This window comes from Bombina bombina, chromosome 7 (assembly GCF_027579735.1).
Source record: "Bombina bombina isolate aBomBom1 chromosome 7, aBomBom1.pri, whole genome shotgun sequence".
Classification (NCBI taxonomy): Eukaryota; Metazoa; Chordata; class Amphibia; order Anura; family Bombinatoridae; genus Bombina; species Bombina bombina.
This window is the reverse complement of record NC_069505.1, coordinates 193,361,231-193,381,939: the sequence shown is the minus strand read 5'-3', so window position 1 is coordinate 193,381,939 and position 20,709 is coordinate 193,361,231. Positions and strand designations below refer to the sequence as shown.

At 37.6% G+C, this 20,709-nt stretch overlaps 1 protein-coding gene across 1 annotated transcript in view; it reads right to left on the bottom strand.

Moving 5' to 3' along the window:
* The window catches only part of SLC1A2 (solute carrier family 1 member 2), a 162,836-nt gene that overhangs the window by 84,013 nt on the left and 58,114 nt on the right, over positions 1 to 20,709 (bottom strand). The window contains exon 4 of the mRNA XM_053689327.1: positions 14,749 to 14,901. Coding sequence (XP_053545302.1) covers positions 14,749 to 14,901 — 153 coding nt within the window. The remainder of the gene's footprint in view (positions 1 to 14,748; positions 14,902 to 20,709) is intronic.

Sequence of the window (20,709 nt, the reverse complement as noted above, 5' to 3'; positions counted from 1 at the left end):
ATGAAAGATTATCTACTTTTGTAGTTTATTGCCCGAGTTGTAGCTGCAATTTAATTTATATTGGTAGAACATAAAGGAATGTACGTACCAGGTTAAATGAACATGTGAATAACATTAAGGCAGGTCTCAAAACACATCGTGTTTCTGAACACTTTTACATTAATCATATTATGGATCCTAAGAGTCTGAATATTAAGGTTATAGATTGGATTCCCAATAACAAATTTTCAAATAGATTACTGATCCTGAGACGCAGGGAATCATATTGTCATGTTCTGTCTCAGGATGTTTTGTGAGAGCCTCATTGTCTGGAACAGTTGCTTCAAATGAAGATTATTAGAAGCCATATAGATTGAAATGATAACAGATTTATTTAAACAACAAAATACTTTGAACAAATACCTGCAGGGTATTTTAAATGAGCTATTCAGGTATGTTAAGTCCACATACGGCAGGAGTGGAAAATCAAAGTAAGCAGAGATGCAGATTCAAAAGGAAAGTCTTTCTCCTGGTAATAACTGAATTACAGGATTTGCACAAAGCAGGGAACAAACTTGTAAACAGGTAGCAGGTAAAGTCTTTGTCCTGGAAATAACTGAAGTGCAGGAATTGCACAAAGCAGGGAACAAACTTGTAAACAGGTAGCAGGTAAAGTCTTTGTCCTGGAAAGAAGTGGAAAAAATTCCAAGGGACAATTTGTTGGTGTACAAACATAAAACTAACAAACAAAGCGGTACCAGACAAAACAAACAAAAAGAGGGTAAACTTGTGTTCAGTACACCGTACAGTTTAGAATATCACAAAATTTGTGATATTATTAAACAATCATTACCAATATTGGCCACTGATACAAATTTAGCACAGATAGCTACGGAGGGTTGCAGATATGTAGCAAGAAAAAGTAAGACTATTGGAAACATTATAGCACCCTCTGATCTTGCAAGTGTCAATACACATACTTGGCTCCCACAAAGGTTTGGTTTTTTCAAATGTAGGACACAAAGGTGTAAAACCTGCAGACATGTAGTGGAAGGGGCAAACTTCACCTCCACATCAACGAATCGCACATATAATATTAGATACAACCTCAACTGTAAATCCAATCATGTGATTTACCTGCTGACCTGCAGGGGGTGTAATATACAATATGTCGGGAAAACCAAACGACTTGTCAGGGATAGAGCACAGGAGCATGTCAGGGACATAGAAGACCCAGATATTTTTACTCCCGTAGCCAGACACTTTAAATCTGAACACTCGGGCAATGCCGCCCTTTTGTCCATACAGGCAATTGACCATGTACCACCACACAAAAGGGGTGGTGATAGAATCCAAAGGCTGGACTATAAGGAAGCCCAATGGATTTTTCTACTCAATACTAGACATCCATATGGCATTAACAAAGAAAGCGATGTGAATCTTTTTATCTAATCTAAGAATTATATTCCCTTTTGGTTACGCCAAGGTTATACCCTGTAAAACTATGCAATTTTCAAAACCTAGCAATGTGCATAGTCTATAATAGTGAAACATAACTAACCATCAAAATATAACACATTAATCTAGGGCTTAGTAGAGGGGGACTACACTATTGGTACATTAGGATAATTTGCACTTTCATACTTAGGATTTTTTGTCTATATCTGTATTCCCCTCTTCCAATCGTTATAGGGTACTTCTAATATGAGATAGTAAAAGAATGAGTTGAGAACACATACAAATTTATATCGCTAGTTTATCCTACTTAAGGCACCTTATGAACTGCCAGCGGGGTTTATGTAATACCCCAATGTGCGAGGTGAAATTACGGGTGGCGTGGGTTTCAGCAGTTGCGCTGAAGTTTGCGCCGTATATATGTACTCTCGCCCCAAGTGTGCAAATAAAATTACTGCGCACATTTAGATAACGGAAGTGAATTGGAAAGTTGATTAAAGAGAGTTTTATTTGAATTGACTGCCCTTTTAAATAACCAGAAAATGACAAACTAATAAGACAATAGATTGTTTAGGCCAAATCAGGTCTCTTCTTTCTAGAATAGGAAGTTATATGATCACATAGATAAATCTAATCATGGTACTTACAGGGTCATGTGACAAAGTGACCAGGATGTACATTTGTGTGACACTGGTGTGCAGTCAGACAACAGACTTATGTTAGTATGTAAATGTATTTATCACAGGTTTGTATCAGTTCTGTGTTAAATTAATTCTATACTGTAATGAGCTCTCTCTGTAATTAAATCTACATTAGATTAATGTGTGATTCATTTCGGATTGATTCGGAAAATTCGGTAAATTCAGAGATTTGGATCTATTCGAATTTCCGAATTAAAATACTGCAGAATCTACCGAATGAATCCGAATTAGCTGCCGAATCTACTGAATAAATCCGAATTAGCTCTGTAAATGCAGCATTCCCCCATAGGAAACAATGGGGCAGTTTCGGCTGAAAAAAAACCTAACACCTGCAAAAAAGCAGCGTTCAGCTCCTAATGCAGCCCCATTGTTTCCTATGGGGAAACACTAAGTCTACACCTAACACCCTAACATGAACCCCGAGTCTAAACACCCCTAATCTAACACTTATTAACCCCTAATCTGCCGCCCCCCGCTATCGCTGACACCTGCATTATACTATTAACCCCTAATCTGCCGCTCCGGACACCGCCGCCACCTACATTATCCCTATGAACCCCTAATCTGCTGCCCCACCCATCGCCGACACCTACATTATACTTATTAACCCCTAATCTGCCCCCCCAATGTCGCCGCAACCTAACAACAAGTATTAACCCCTAATCTGCCGACCCGACCTCGCCCCCACTATAATAAATGTATTAACCCTAAACCGCCGCACTCCCGCCTCGCAAACACTATAATACATTTTATTAACCCCTAATCTGCCCCCCCCCCAACGTCGCCGCAACCTAACTACAAGCATTAACCCCTAATCTGCCGACCGGACACCACCGCCACCTACATTATAGCTATGAACCCCTAATCTGCTGTCCCTAACATCGTCAACACCTATATTATATTTATTAACCCCTAATCTGCCCCCCCAATGTCGCCGCAACCTAACTACAAGTATTAACCCCTAATCTGCCGACCGGACATCGCCGCCACTATAATAAATGTATTAACCCCTAAACCGCCGCTGATTGGCTGATCGGAACAGCCAACAGAATGCGAGGTCAATCTGATTGGCTGATTGGATCAGCCAATCGGATTGAACTTCAATCTGATTGGCTGATTGAATCAGCCAATCAGATTTTTCCTACCTTAATTCCGATTGGCTGATAGAATCCTATTTTTTTATTTTATTAGGGGGCTTAGATTAGGTGTAATAAGTTTAAAATTCTTGTAATTTTTTTTTATTTTTTGTAATTTAGTGTTTGTTTAGTTTAGTTTATTTAATTTTATTTAATTGTAGGTACTTGTAGTTAATTTATTTAATGATAGTGTAGTGTTAGGTTTAATTGTAACTTAGGTTAGGATTTATTTTACAGGTAATTTTGTAATTATTTTAACTAGGTAGCTATTAAATAGTTATTGTACCTTGTTAAAATAAATACAAAGTTGCCTGTAAAAATAAATATAAATCCTAAAATAGCTACAATGTATATTGTAGCTATATTAGGGTTTATTTTACAGGTAAGTATTTAGTTTTAAATAGGATTAATTTATTTAATTATAGTGTAGTGTTAGGTGTAATTGTAACTTAGGTTTGGATTTATTTTACAGGTAAATTTGTATTTATTTTAGCTAGGTAGTTATTAAATAGTTAATAACTATTTAATAACTATTGTACCTAGTTAAAATAAATACAAAGTTGCCTGTAAAATAAATATAAATCCTAAAATAGCTATAATGTAACTATTATTTATATTGTAGCTATATTAGGGTTTATTTTACAGGTAACTATTTAGTTTTAAATAGGATTCATTTATTTAATTATAGTAATATTTTGTTTTATTTAAATTATATTTAATTTAGGGGGCGGTTAGGGTTAGACTTAGGTTTAGGGGTTAATAACTATTATAGTAGCTGCAAAGTTGGGGCGGGAGATTAGGGGTTAATAATTGTAGGTAGGTGGTGGCAATGTTAGGGAGGGCAGATTAAGGGTTAATAAAATGTATTATAGTGTTTGCGAGGTGGGAGTGCGGTGGTTTAGGGGTTAATACATTTATTATTGTGGAGACGATGTCCGGTTGGCAATTTAGGGGTTAATACTTGTAGTTAGGTTGTGGCGACGTTGGGGGGGCAGATTAGGGGTTAATAACTATAATGTAGGTGTCTGCGATGTTAGGGACAGCAGATTAGGGGTTCATAGCTATAATGTAGGTGGAGGCGGTTTCCGGTCGGCAGATTAGGGGTTAAATCATTTTATGATAGTGTTTGCGATGTGGGGGGGCCTCGATTTAGGGGTTCATAGGTAGTTTATGGGTGTTAGTGTACTTTGTAGCACTGTAGTTAAGAGCTTTATATTCCGGCATTAGCCCATAAAGCTCTTAACTACTGACTTTATTCGGCAGATTCGGATGGCCGTGTATTACACTAGTATTGTACAGTATATTAGGTTTTAGGTTATATCACTCTGCACAGCATATCCCACCTAACACATACGGAAATTTCGGAACCGAACCGAATTCAGCCGGATTTATTAGAATCTGAATAAATCCGAAACAAATTCATTCAAATTTTGCCGAATTCGAATCGATACGAACCAAAATTCGAAAAAATCGGAATCAATCTGAACCAAAACGAAATGAATTTTTCGATCATGCACATATATATTAATGAGCATTACGGAGAATTTGTACAACACATTAAAACTACAAATTTTTGTGTTTTCCATCTGAAGGGAACAAACAAAATGATGCTCCATAATTACCACAGACTATAGAAATGTCAGCTAGTGCATGTTTAACCCTTTGTCCTACACAACCGTCACTAACAAGTATAGAGAACACATTAGCGGCTAGTCTGTGTTTAGCCCTTTGTCCTACACAACCCTCACTAACAAGTATAGAGAACACATTAGCAGCTAGTCTGATAGCCTTATGTATGTCCCATCAAGTCTACACATATTACATGTTACTGTTTCCTTAGGATAGCCTAATGCATGCCTCAAGCAGTTTTGAATTATTTTACAGCCCATGTGTTTATCACCTCAGTTGAAAGTTTATTACATGAATCTACCACCCTTTCTGTAAATAAATGCTTCCTCTCAAATTAAAATATGAGGGGCGTAAGGATATTGGGGTTGGTCCCCTTCTGCAGCTAATTTGACCTGTTCTACATTTTTTACTGCACTTTCCCTCTCCTGTACCTTTGCCATGGGCAGAGCTGGGCCGACAGTTGGCTATTGTGAAGTTGTCGTTACAAGCTTCTCTTAAAAAGCATCAGAATCTGTGTATACAGCATACTATTCCCAGTGCTTAACACTTCTTTATAGCTGCACCTTATTGTCTGAGGATTTACAGTGTGTCAGTATCACAGAATGTGCTATGTAGCATTGTAGGATGGCCAAAGGTAGCAGGATCCTAATATGTATTCTGTTACTGAGGGTTGTGTAGGACAAAGGGTTAAACACAGACTATCAGACTAGCTGCTAATGTGTTCTCTATACTTGTTAGTGAGGGTTGTGTAGGACAAAGGGATAAAAACACAGACTAGCTGCTAATGTGTTCTCTATACTTGTTAGTGAGGGTTGTGTAGGACAAAGGGATAAACACAGACTAGCTGCTAATGTGTTCTCTATACTTGTTAGTGAGGGTTGTGTAGGACAAAGGGTTAAACACAGACTATCAGACTAGCTGCTAATGTGTTCTCTATACTTGTTAGTGAGGGTTATGTAGGACAAAGGGATAAAAACACAGAACACATTAGCAGCTAGTCTGATAGTCTGTGTTTAGTCCTTTGTCCTACACAACACTCACTAACAAGTATAGAGAACACATTAGCAGCTAGTCTGATAGTCTGTGTTTAGCCCTTTGTCCTACACAACCCTCACTAACAAGTATAGAGAACACATTAGCAGCTAGTCTGTGTTTTAATCCCTTTGTCCTACACAACCCTCACTAACAAGTATAGAGAACACATTAGCAGCTAGTCTGTGTTTAACCCTTTGTCCTACACAACCCTCACTAACAAGTATAGAGAACACATTAGCAGCTAGTCTGTGTTTAACCCTTTGTCCAAAACAACCCTCACTAACAAGTATAGAGAACACATTAGCAGCTAGTCTGTGTTTTTATCCCTTTGTCCTACACAACCCTCACTAACAAGTAAAGAGAACACATTAGCAGCTAGTCTGATAGTCTGTGTTTAACCCTTTGTCCTACACAACCCTCAGTAACAGAATACATATTAGAATCCTGCTACCTTCGGCCATCCTTACACAATGCTACATAGCACATTCTGTGATACTGACACACTGTAAATCCTCAGACAATAAGGTGCAGCTATAAAGAAGTGTTAAGCATAGCGCTGCAGAATCTGTTGACGCTCTACAAATAACCGATAATAATAAGCACTGGGAATAGTATGCTGTATACACAGATTCTGATGCTTTTTAAGAGAAGCTTGTAACCACAACTTCACAATAGCCAACTGTCGGCCCAGCTCTGCCCATGACAAAGGTACAGGAGAGGGAAAGTGCAGTAAAAAATGTAGAACAGGTAAAATTAGCTGCAGAAGGGGACCAACCCCAATATCCATAGGCCCCTCATATTTTAATTTGAGAGGAAGCATTTTTTTACAGAAAGGGTGGTAGATTCATGTAATAAACTTTCAATTGAGGTGATAAACACATGGACTGTAAAATAATTCAAAACTGCTTGAGGCATGCATTAGGCTATCCTAAGGAAACAGTAACATGTAATATGTGTAGACTTGATGGGACATACATAAGGCTATCCTAAGGACACAGTAACATGTAATATGTGTAGACTTGATGGGACATGCATAAGGCTATCCTAAGGAAACAGTAACGTGTAATATGTGTACACTTGATGGGACATACATAAGGCTATCATACAGTAACGTGTAATATGTGTACACTTGATGGGACATACATAAGGCTATCATACAGTAACATGTAATATGTGTAGACTTGATGGGACATACATAAGGCTATCATACAGTAACATGTAATATGTGTAGACTTGATGGGACATACATAAGGCTATCATACAGTAACATGTAATATGTGTAGACTTGATGGGACATGCATTGGGCTATCCTAAGGAAACAGTAACATGTAATATGTGTAGACTTGATGGGACATGCATAAGGCTATCCTAAGGAAACAGTAACATGTAATATGTGTACACTTATTGTGTACACATATTATTGTATCCTAACTATCATATGTTACTACTGTTACATACAACCATCTCTAACATCCTCACTAGTCTTCTTTCAGTTACTAGGGATGCATGAACATATAACATCAAGCAAAGAAAATAAAAGGTACATAAACAATAGATATCTATAACAATTCTTAGTTACTTTATTGTGCTTAACCCGTTTCTCTCCATTGAAGTAAAAAAAAAATGACATAATATAGAGCTTATCTCTATATTTCTATGAAGTCCTCGCACCTACCTGTAATCAGTATAGCGAGGTAACAGCAATTTATATAGACAAAGGAAAAATAAGAAAAAAATAAAAAAGTTTCTCTGTTATTTTCTCTTTTCCCTTCTCTACCTTCCGCTCCTCTCTCCCTCCTTCCCTTTCCCGTCTAGACTAAGTTAAATCCTCAGGAGTAGATGGTCCACAAAATTACATGAAATAAACGGGGCAAGGAACTGCGCTTGTGTAGTATTATTATATGTTTTAATCAGGTTAAGCCATTTATTGCAGTATTTTTTAATATTTTGGTCAGAACCCACCGAACAGTCAAATTGTTCCATTACGGCTTGTTTCATCATTAAATGTATTAGATTATGAATTGAAGGGGATTTTTTACTATTACAATTTTTGAAGATCAAGTATCTCCCACCCAATATCGTGCAGTTGATAAAGCAAATATTGATCTGTCTACGAATATCCGAATTAAACAGTAGGAGAATATGTTGTTTCTCCAGCTTAATTGATACCTGTAATATATTGCTTAACCAGAAACTTATTCTGGCCCAGAATTGATGTATATTGTAACAATTACATAGCATATGCATTAGATTCGCACTAGGATCTGAGCAGCGAGGACAATTATGCATCAATTTAGAGAACCATTTATTTAAAGTAGCAGGTGCAATATATATCTTATTCAATAATTTGAAATGACTTTCTCGCCAGCATGCCGCTAAGGTGGCTTTTTCCACTTTTATAATACTTCTAGTTATGTCTATCTCTGGAATCTCTGATTGCTAGTTTAGTACTAACCTCTGTAAATGTATATCTCCAGATTGATTCAATATCAATTTAAGCCAATAATTTATTGAATGGATACCTGCGGTATACAAGATAAGACCAGACTGTATCCCTGAGTGTATCCATACACAATTTGGTTTCTTAATAATTACATTATACCAATGGCGTGTTTGTAAATAAGCGTAAAAATCCGGATTTACTAGGTTGAATTGTTGTTTTACCTCTTCAAATGAGAGAATATTAGAGAGTCCTGGGTTTTTTTTAACTGATAGACATATTTTAATCCTTTATTAGCCCAGATTGTAAAAGTTTTATTATAAATTCCTTCAGTAAAATATGGACTCCTAACTATAGGCAATCGATTGGAAATCGTGGCATCTACCTTTATTACTTTACATATTATGCCAAGCTTTAGTAATTGTATATATAGACATATATTATGTGTAGACTTGATGGGACATGCATAAGGGTATCCTAAGGAAACAGTAACATGCAATATGTATAGACTTGATGGGACATACATAAGGCTATCCTAAGGAAACAGTAACGTAATATGTATAGACTTGATGGGACATACATAAGGCTATCCTAAGGAAACAGTAACGTAATATGTATAGACTTGATGGGACATACATAAAGCTATCATAAGGAAACAGTAACATGTAATATGTATAGACTTGATGGGACATACATAAAGCTATCCTAAGGAAACAGTAACATGTAATATGTATAGACTTGATGGGACATGCATAAGGCTATCCTAAGGAAACAGTAACATGTAATATGTATAGACTTGATGGGACATGCATAAGGCTATCCTAAGGAAACAGTAACATGTAATATGGGTAGACATGATGGAACATGCATAAGGCTATACTAAGGAAACAGTAACATCTAATATGTATAGACTTGATGGGACATGCATAAGACTATCCTAAGAAAACAGTAACATGTAATATGTATAGACTTGATGGGACATGCATAAGGCTATCCTAAGGAAACAGTAACATGTAATATGGGTAGACATGATGGGACATGCATAAGGCTATCCTAAGGAAACAGTAACATGTAATATGTATAGACTTGATGGGACATACATAACGCTATCCTAAGGAAATAGTAACATGTAATAGGATAGCCTTATGCATGTCCCATCAAGTCTATACATATTACATGTTACTGTTTCCTTAGGATAGCCTTTTGCATGTCCCATCAAGTCTATACATAAGGAAACAGTAACATGTAATATGTATAGACTTAAATGGGACATACATAAGGCTATCCTAAGGAAACAGTAACATGTAATATGTATAGACTTAAATGGGACATACATAAGGCTATCCTAAGGAAACAGCAACATGTAATATGTATAGACTTGATGGGACATGCATAAGGCTATACTAAGGAAACAGTAACATGTAATATGTGTAGACTTGATGAGACATACATAAGGCTATCCTAAGGAAACAGTAACATGTAATATGGGTAGACTTGATGGGACATACATAAGGCTATCCTAAGGAAACAGTAACATGTAATATGTATAGACTTGATGGGACATGCATAAGGCTATCCTAAGGAAACAGTAACATGTAATATGTATAGACTTGATGGGACATACATAAGGCTATCCTAAGGAAACAGTAACATGTAATATGTGTAGACTTGATGGGACATGCATAAGGCTATCCTAAGGAAACAGTAACATGTAATATGTGTAGACTTGATGGGGCATGCATAAGGAAACAGTAACATGTAATATGTATAGACTTGATGGGACATACATAAGGCTATCATAAGGAAACAGTAACATGTAATATGTTTAGACTTGATGGGACATGCATAAAGCTATCCTAAGAAAACAGTAACATGTAATATGTATAGACTTGATGGGACATACATAAGGCTATCCTAAGGAAACAGTAACATGTAATATGTATAGACTTGATGGGACATACATAGGGCTATCCTAAGGAAACAGTAACATGTAATATGTATAGACTTGATGGGACATACATAATGCTATCCTAAGGAAACAGTAACATGTAATATGTGTAGACTTGATGGGGCATGCATAAGGAAACAGTAACATGTAATATGTGTAGACTTGATGGGACATGCATAAGGCTATCCTAAGGAAACAGTAACATGTAATATGTATAGACTTGATGGGACATGCATAAGGTTATCCTAAGGAAACAGTAACATGTAATATGTATAGACTTGATGGGACATGCATAAGGCTATCCTAAGGAAACAGTAACATGTAATATGTATAGACTTGATGGGACATACATAAGGCTATCCTAAGGAAACAGTAACATGTAATATGTGTAGACTTGATGGGACATGCATAAGGCTATCCTAAGGAAACAGTAACATGTAATATGTGTAGACTTGATGGGACAGGCATAAGGCTATCCTAAGGAAACAGTAACATGTAATATGTGTAGACTTGATGGCGCATGCATAAGGAAACAGTAACATGTAATATGTGTAGACTTGATGGGACATGCATAAGGCTATCCTAAGGAAACAGTAACATGTAATATGTATAGACTTGATGGGACATACATAAGGCTATCATAAGGAAACAGTAACATGTAATATGTATAGACTTGATGGGACATGCATAAGGCTATCCTAAGAAAACAGTAACATGTAATATGTATAGACTTGATGGGACATACATAAGGCTATCCTAAGGAAACCGTAACATGTAATATGTATAGACTTGATGGGACATACATAAGGCTATCCTAAGGAAACAGTAACATGTAACATGGGTAGACTTGATGGGACATGCCTAAGGCTATCCTAAGGAAACAGTAACATGTAATATGTGTAGACTTGATGGGACAGGCATAAGGCTATCCTAAGGAAACAGTAACATGTAATATGTGTAGACTTGATGGGGCATGCATAAGGAAACAGTAACATGTAATATGTGTAGACTTGATGGGACATGCATAAGGCTATCCTAAGGAAACAGTAACATGAATTATGTGTAGACTTGATGGGGCATGCATAAGGAAACAGTAACATGTAATATGTATAGACTTGATGGGACATGCATAAGGCTATCCTAAGAAAACAGTAACATGTAATATGTATAGACTTGATGGGACATACATAAGGCTATCCTAAGGAAACAATAACATGTAATATCGGTAGACTTGATGGGACATAGATAAGGCTATCCTAAGGAAACAGTAACATGTAATATGTATAGACTTGATGGGACATACATAAGGCTAACCTAAGGAAACAGTAACATGTAATATGTGTAGACTTGATGGGACATACATAGGGCTATCCTAAGGAAACAGTAACATGTAATATGTATAGACTTGATGGGACATACATAAGGCTAACCTAAGGAAACAGTAACATGTAATATGTGTAGACTTGATGGGACATGCATAAGGTTATCCTAAGGAAACAGTATCCTGTAATATGTATAGACTTGATGGGACATGCATAAGGTTATCCTAAGGAAACCGTAACATGTAATATGTGTATGTTTGATGGGACATGCATAAGGCTATCCTAAGTAATAAGTAACATGTAATATGTATAGACATGATGGGACATACATAGGGCTATTCTAAGGAAACAGTAACATGTAATATGTGTAGGTTTGATGGGACATGCATAAGGCTATCCTAAGGAAACAGTATCATGTAATATGTGTAGACATGATGGGACATGCATAAGGCTATCCTAAGGAAACAGTAACATGTAATATGGGTAGACGATGGGACATACATAAGGCTATCCTAAGGAAACAGTAACATGTAATATGTGTAGATTTGATGGGACATATATAAGGCTATCCTAAGGAAACAGTAACATGTAATTTGTGTAGACTTGATGGGACATATATAAGGCTATCCTACGGAAACAGTAACATGTAATATGTGTATACTTGATGGGACATGCATAAGGTTATCCTAATAAAACAGTAACATGTAATATGTGTAGACTTGATGGGACATGCATAAGGTTATCCTAATAAAACAGTAACATGTAATATGTGTAGACTTGATGGGGCATACATAAGGTTATAATAAGGAAACAGTAACATGTAATATGTGTAGACTTAATGGGACATACATAAGGCTATCCTAAGGAAACAGTAACATGTAATATGTGTAGACTTAATGGGACATACATAAGGCTATCCTAAGGAAACAGTAACATGTAATATGGGTAGACTTGAAGGGACATGCATAAGGCTATCCTAAGGAAACAGTAACATGTAATATGTGTAGACCTGATGGGACATGCATAAGGTTATACTAAGGAAACAGTAACATGTAATATGTAAAAAGACAAGAAAAAACAGAAGCGCCACATGGCCCAATATTGTCTGGTCCAGAAATAAAGTAGATGTATGCGCACAGAGAGAACTCACATTTGTAGAAGCACCTCAATTAGTGCTATAGTGGCAGTCTGGGATTTCTTACAGTCACCCAGGAGACCAATCTTCGGTATAGGTATGATGTCTAAATTAATGACATAAACACAGGTGCCTATATGGCCTAGTATTGTCTTAACAGAGGTGAGTTTGGAATATTGATAGAAAGGTACTCACATTTGTTGTAGCATCTCCCTTGATGCTATAGAGGCAGGATGGGATCAATGTAGTCACCCACCAGACTTGAACAAAGGCCTGCTGGACACAGAGGATATCCAGGAACCACCAGTGTTAAGAAGTAGGCCCAAAAATTGGGACCCCTCTCATCAATAGGATTGGGTGGCAAACAGAGAAGTAATAGCAAGTGTTCAAATATATAAAAAGGTTAAGCCTGATGAAACAGCCTTGAGCTGAGAAACGCGTTGCTTTGTTTTAACTTTTTAATAAACCTTTTTTATATATTTGAACACTTGCTATTACTTCTCTGTTTGCCACCCAATCCTATTGATGAGAGGGGTCCCAATTTTTGGGCCTACTTCTTAACACTGGTGGTTCCTGGATATCCTCTGTGTCCAGCAGGCCTTTGTTCAAGTCTGGTGGGTGACTACATTGATCCCATCCTGCCTCTATAGCATCAAGGGAGATGCTACAACAAATGTGAGTACCGTTCTATCAATATTCCAAACTCACCTCTGTTAAGACAATACTAGGCCATATAGGCACCTGTGTTCTTTATGTCGTTAATTTAGACATCATACCTATACCGAAGATTGGTCTCCTGGGTGACTGTAAGAAATCCCAGACTGCCACTATAGCACTAATTGATGTGCTTCTACAAATGTGAGTTCTCTCTGTGCACATACATCTACTTTATTTCTGGACCAGACAATATTGGGCCATGTGGCGCTTCTGTTTTTTCTTGTCTTTTTAGATTGCTGCTTTGGATCCCGGCCTGGATCTCCACAGATAGCTGCCTACATTCTAACAGTGACTTTGCACCAATATTATTAGAGACTATATTACCTCTAGTATTTGCTATCCATCATATGTATGTTACAAAGTGCATTGGATCCTATAATTCACCCATCATTGTGAATTAAGTACATTTAAGATTGAGCTACCTATTTACCATTGTGTATATATATTTTCTTATTTTTTGTCTTTCTCCTAGGAGGTATTTTAGCAGAGTATATCTGCAATTGAGCTACCTATTTACCATTGTGTATATATATTTTATATTGTCTTTCTCTTAGGAGGTAATTAATATATCCCACAAGCTGTAATTATTTAGACTGTTAGTATTATAATCAATTTATCAACATTATTTATCTCCCATGAGGTGTATGGATTTGACATATTATATCTAAGCCTTTGCCATTTAGCATCACCCTTGTAAGATATTAGATTTATCCCCTTTTAGGGCGCCCCCTCATTTTTTCTAACATGTAATATGTGTAGACCTGATGGGACATGCATAAGGTTATACTAAGGAAACAGTAACATGTAATATATGTAGACTTGATGGGACATGCATAAGGCTATCCTAATAAAACAGTAACATGTAATATGTGTAGACTTGATGGTACAGGCATAAGGCTATCCTAAGGAAACAGTAACATGCAATATGAGTAAACTTTTGGTTCTTATATACGGTTAAATTCTATGTTTCTCATATTTTATTTGTTACAGACCCATTTTACAGTATAAAACCCACCCATGCCCAGCTTGTATACTACAGTAATGCTGATTAACTCTTTAAATAACAGAATGATTATTTTTTATTATTATTGTTTACTTATAAAGAATTTATGAATAACAACACTATACAAAAAGGTATATTACAATCATAAGGGTACAATACAATAAAAAAGGATACATTCTCTACAAACGATTGTTCTATAAAGCCTCACACGATGCCCATATTGCTCACACCTGCTCAGACACCTTTACCTGTGATTAAACTGGAGATAATTAACGGAAGAATGAGCATTTTCAGCATCCTCATGAGAATGTCTCCGGGAAAGGCAATCACCATAATAATGTCCGGGTGTATAGGAGACGCAAGGCGAAGAATGGCCCCACATACAGAGCCCATAATTACACCTGTGAGAAAAGACCAGAAATTAATAGGGTCCAATTGTAAGATATGAAACATCACTAGAAATGTACTAAAACTTCCTATATATAGAGTCTATAGGGGCAGCGTGATAACTAATACAGTGACATTAAACAGGATGGCACTGAGCTTTATACAAGTGTGACCAGCTGATCTTAAAGAGTCTCTAGGGACAGTGTCATCACTAATATTTGACATTAAACAGACAATGGCACTAAGCTTTATATAAGTGTGACCAGACGATCTTAGAGTCTTTAGGGACAGTGTGATCACTAAAATTGTAACATTAAACAGAGCATGGCACTGAGCTGTATATAAGTGTGACCGGACGATCTTACAGAGTCTATAGGGACAGTGTAATTACTAATATGGTGACATTAAACAGAGGATGGCACTTATCTTTATTTAAGTGTGACCGGCTGATCTTACAGAGTTTATAGTGACAGGTAATCACTAATATAGTGACATTAAACAGAGGATGGCACTGAGCTTTATATAAGTGTGACTGGCTGATTTTACAGAGTCTATAAGGACAGTGTGATCACTAATATGGTGATATTAAACAGACAATGGCACTGAGCTTTATATAAGTGTGACCAGACGATCTTACAGAGTGTATAGGAACAGTGTGATCACTAATGTGCGACATTAAACAGACAATGGCACTGAGCTTTATATAAGTGTGACTGGACGATCTTACAGAGTCTATAAGGACAGTGTGATCACTAATATGGTAACATTCAACAGACAATGGCACTGAGCTTTATATAAGTGTGACTGGCTGATCTTACAGAGTCTATAGGGACAGTGTGATCACTAATATGGTGACATTAAATGGAGGATGGCACTGAGCTTTATATAAGTGTGACTGGCTGATCTTACAGAGTCTATAGGGACAGTGTGATCACTAATATGGTGACATTAAACAGGATGGCACTGAGATTTATATAAGTGTGACCAGACGATCTTACAGAGTCTATAGGAACAGTGTGATCACTAATGTGTGACATTAAACAGAGGATGGTACTGAGCTTTATATAAGTGTGACCGGCTGATCTTACAAAGTCTATAGGGACAGTGTGATCACTAATATGGTAACATTAAACAGACAGTGGCACTGAGCTTTATATAAGTGTGACCAGACAATAGTACAGAGTCTATAGGGACAGTGCGATCACTAATATGGTGACATTAAACAGAGGATGGCACTGAGCTTTATATAAGTGTGACAGGGTGATCTTACGGAGTCTATAGGAACAGTGTAGTTACTAATATGGTGACAATAAACAGAGGATGGCACTGAACTTTAGTTAAGTGTGACTGGCTGATCTTACAGAGTCTATAGGGACAGTGTGATCACTAATATGGTAACATTAAACAGACAATGGCACTGAGCTTTATATAAGTGTGACCGGACAATCATACAGAGTCTATAGGGACAGTGTAATCACTAATATGGTGACATTAAACAGACAATGGCACTGAGCTTTATATAAGTGTGACCGGCTGATCTTACAGAGTCTATAGGGACAGTGTGATCACTAATATGTGACATTAAACAGACAATGGCACTGAGCTTTATATAAGTGTGACCGGCTGATCTTACAGAGTCTATAGGGACAGTGTGATCACTAATATGTGACATTAAACAGACAATGGCACTGAGCTTTATATAAGTGTGACTGGACGATCTTACAAAGTCTTTAGGGACAGTTTGATCACTAATATGGTGACATTAAATGGAGGATGGCACTGAGCTTTATATAAGTGTGACCGGCTGATCTTACAGAGTTTATAGTGACAGGTAATCACTAATATAATGACATTAAACAGAGGATGGCACTGAGCTTTATATAAGTGTGACTGGCTGATTTTACAGAGTCTATAAGGACAGTGTGATCACTAATATGGTGACATTAAATGGAGGATGGCACTGAGCTTTATATAAGTGTGACCAGACGATCTTACAGAGTCTATAGGAACAGTGTGATCACTAATGTGCGACATTAAACAGACAATGGCACTGAGCTTTATATAAGTGTGACTGGACGATCTTACAGAGTCTATAAGGACAGTGTGATCACTAATATGGTGACATTCAACAGACAATGGCACTGAGCTTTATATAAGTGTGACTGGCTGATCTTACAGAGTCTATAGGGACAGTGTGATCACTAATATGGTGACATTAAATGGAGGATGGCACTGAGATTTATATAAGTGTGACCAGACGATCTTACAGAGTCTATAGGAACAGTGTGATCACTAATGTGTGACATTAAACAGAGGATGGTACTGAGCTTTATATAAGTGTGACCGGCTGATCTTACAGAGTCCATAGGGACAGTGTGATCACTAATATGGTGACATTAAACAGGATGGCACTGAGCTTTATAGAAGTGTGACTGGCTGATCTTACAGAGTCCATAGGGACAGTGTGATCACTAATATGGTGACATTAAATGGAGGATGGCATTGAGCTTTATATAAGTGTGACTGGCTGATCTTACAGAGTCTATAGGGACAGTGTGATCACTAATATGGTGACATTAAATGGAGGATGGCACTGAGCTTTATATAAGTGTGACTGGCTGATCTTATAGAGTCTATATAGGGACAGTGTAATCACTAATATAGGGACATTAAACAGAAGATGGCACTGAGCTTTATATAAGTGTGACTGGCTGATCTTACAGAGTCTATAGGGACAGTGTGATCACTAATATGGTGACATTAAATGGAGGATGGCACTGAGCTTTATATAAGTGTGACCGGCTGATCTTATAGAGTCTATAGGGACAGTGTAATCACTAATATAGTGACATTAAACAGAGGATGGCACTGAGCTGTGCATAAGTGTGACTGGCTGATCTTACAGGAGTTTCTAGGGACATGTAATCACTAATATAGTGAAATTAAACAGAGGATTGCACTGAGCTGTGTATAAGTGTGACTGGCTGATCTTACAGAGTCTATAGGGACAGTGTGTTCACTAATATGTGACATTAAACAGCTAACCGACACCCAGATATACAAGGTATTAAGCTTCAATCCTACAGAGAGGTTTGGGGTAGAATTCAGGCATTTGCTGGACGAGGGTATGATGAAGGGACTGATTGATCAAGAAACTTTTGAATATTTGATGGTACAAAAGCCCATAATCCCTATTTTTCATCATCTCCCCAAGGTACATAAGACCTTGGTGGAGGTGAAGGGTAGACCTCTAGTCTCAGGAATTGGGTCATTGTTTGAGAAACTGTCACCTTGGATCGAGTCCCTTTTGCAGCCTGTCGTCCATCTTTTGCCATCCTATCTTAAGGACACTACCCATTTAATAAAAGTTTTGGATGGTGTTGAGTGGGACATTGATTGCAAGTGGCTAATGGTAGATGTGGTTGGCCTGTATTCGGCCATTCCACACAACCACGGCATTGAGGCCATTAAATATATGCTACTACATTTTAGTAACTATCATGAGGATTTGATTGAGTTTGTGGTGGAGGCCCTTACATTTCTCCTGACCCACAATTATTTTAAATTTGAACACACTTTCTATCTCCAAAGACATGGGACAGTGATGGGGGCAAAATTTGCCCCATCATACGCCAACCTCTTTATGGGTTGGTGGGAGCTGTCCCACGTCTTTGGAGATAAGACAAGATCATGTCATGTAAAAGGTTCATAGATGACCTTTTATTTATTTGGGTAGGAGAAGACACAGAGAAACAAGATTTCTTGGCTTACCTCAGTTCCAATAAGGTGGGCCTCAAATTCACCGCACAAATTGAGGTTAATAATATACCCTATCTGGATGTGGAATTGAGGGGTGATAGAGGGTGGAAGACTTTTCACCACTCTTTATCGTAAACCCATAACTTCCAATTCCTTGCTCCATGCGAGTAGCAACCATCCCCGTCACACTGGGTTTGGGGTGGCCAAGGGGCAGTTCATGCGGATTAAGCGGAACTGCTCCTTGGAAGAGGACTTTATAAGGGAAAGTGAAATTCTAAAGAGCCTTCTAATAGAGAGAGGTTACTCATGTAAAACGATCAATAGAGCCCATCTAGAGGTCAGCAGAATGAATAGAGAACAAATGATAATGGGTATTAAAAGTGATAAAAGAAAGGCTTATGATTCATGTAGACCAACATTGGTCACGACCTATAGCCCACAGTTTAATGACATTACCAATATCATTAACAAGCATTTACCAATACTCTCAGCAGAGGACAGTCTAAAGGATTATATATCCAAGGGCTGTAATTTTGTGCCAAAGAGAGCATGTACTATAGGAAACATGGTGGCACCAAGTGTATTAAAGGACAGGATGAAGGCAACTATCAGTTGGCTAAGTGTCAAAGGACACTTTAAATGTCACTTTTCCAAGCGTATAGCCTGTCAACATTGCAAAATTAGGTCCACGTTCCAATCTAAGACGACCAATCGGGTCTTTGATCTAGCTAGTTGTACTAATTGTAGAACCACTTTTGTGGTCTACTTGGTGGAATGTTCAGCGTGCAACGGACAATATGTCAGTTGCATGACTAGGGAGGTCCGCTCTAGGATCAGGGAACACCTGAATGACATCTCTCACAATGTTGAATGCTCCGGGCTTTCACAACACTTCATAGCAGTCCATGGGGGGGATGTAACGTCCCTTTCATGGCAGGCTATTGAGTGTGTTCAGAATCCCCCAAGAGGAGGGGACAGAACAGCACGGTTGATGTTACGTGAAGCCTTCTGGATATTTAAATTAAAGACCAGGAGACCGCAGGGCTTCAATATTGAGGGGGATGTCATTAACTTCTGGAAAAAATAGCAAATGAGTTTTTCAAATAAACCTTAGATATTCAGGCATAGATATTAGCTAATAACTTTTTATATGCAAGGCAGCCGACTATTTATAAGTCATATGTCACATGGTGGTATAATCATTGGAATAACACATAAGGATAGGACAAGGGGTTGCAATTAAAATATAAAGATTCTCCTAATCTACAAAGTGAATCCCAATAAGTATTGTGTGATAATTCTGTTTTGACAAAATCATGTATCTCTATGCATATGCATAACGTATCAAGATGATATTAGTATTAAGGTTGCTGCCAGTAATTATCTAGGTTGGATAGTGTTACTTAAGTAATAATAAGTGGTTAAGGGCACATAATGGGTTAATGTCTGGGAGACTAAGCACGAATAGAAAGACAGGTGCAGGTATTTAAGGACACGAAGTAGGGATAGCCAGTCATATCCATGATTAAGGAACTACCGAAACATGTAGGATAGACTGGTTCCCGAACATGTATCTACCTGCTTTTTCTGTTTTTAAAGCCCATTGCCAGTTTTTGGTGTTTTTGGAGTGTGTGTATTTTGGAATTATTTTACATGGATAATTAAAAACAAACCTTTTATGGATCACAGTGTTTCTCATGATTTTTCTATAGGGACATGTAATCACTAATATAGTGACATTAAACAGAGGATGGCACTGAGCTGTGTATAAGTGTGACTGGCTGATCTTACAGAGTCTATAGGGACAGTGTGATCACTAATATGGTGACATTAAACGGAGGATGGTACTGAGCTTTATAGAAGTGTGACCAGCTGATCTTACAGAGTCTATAATGACAGTGTGATCATTAATATGGTGACATTACGGAGGATGGCACTGAGCTGTGTATAAGTGTGACCGGCTGATCTTACAGAGACTATAGGGACAGTGTTATCACTAATATGGTGACATTAAACAGAGGATGGCACTGAGCAGTTTATAAGTGTGACTGGCTGATCTTACA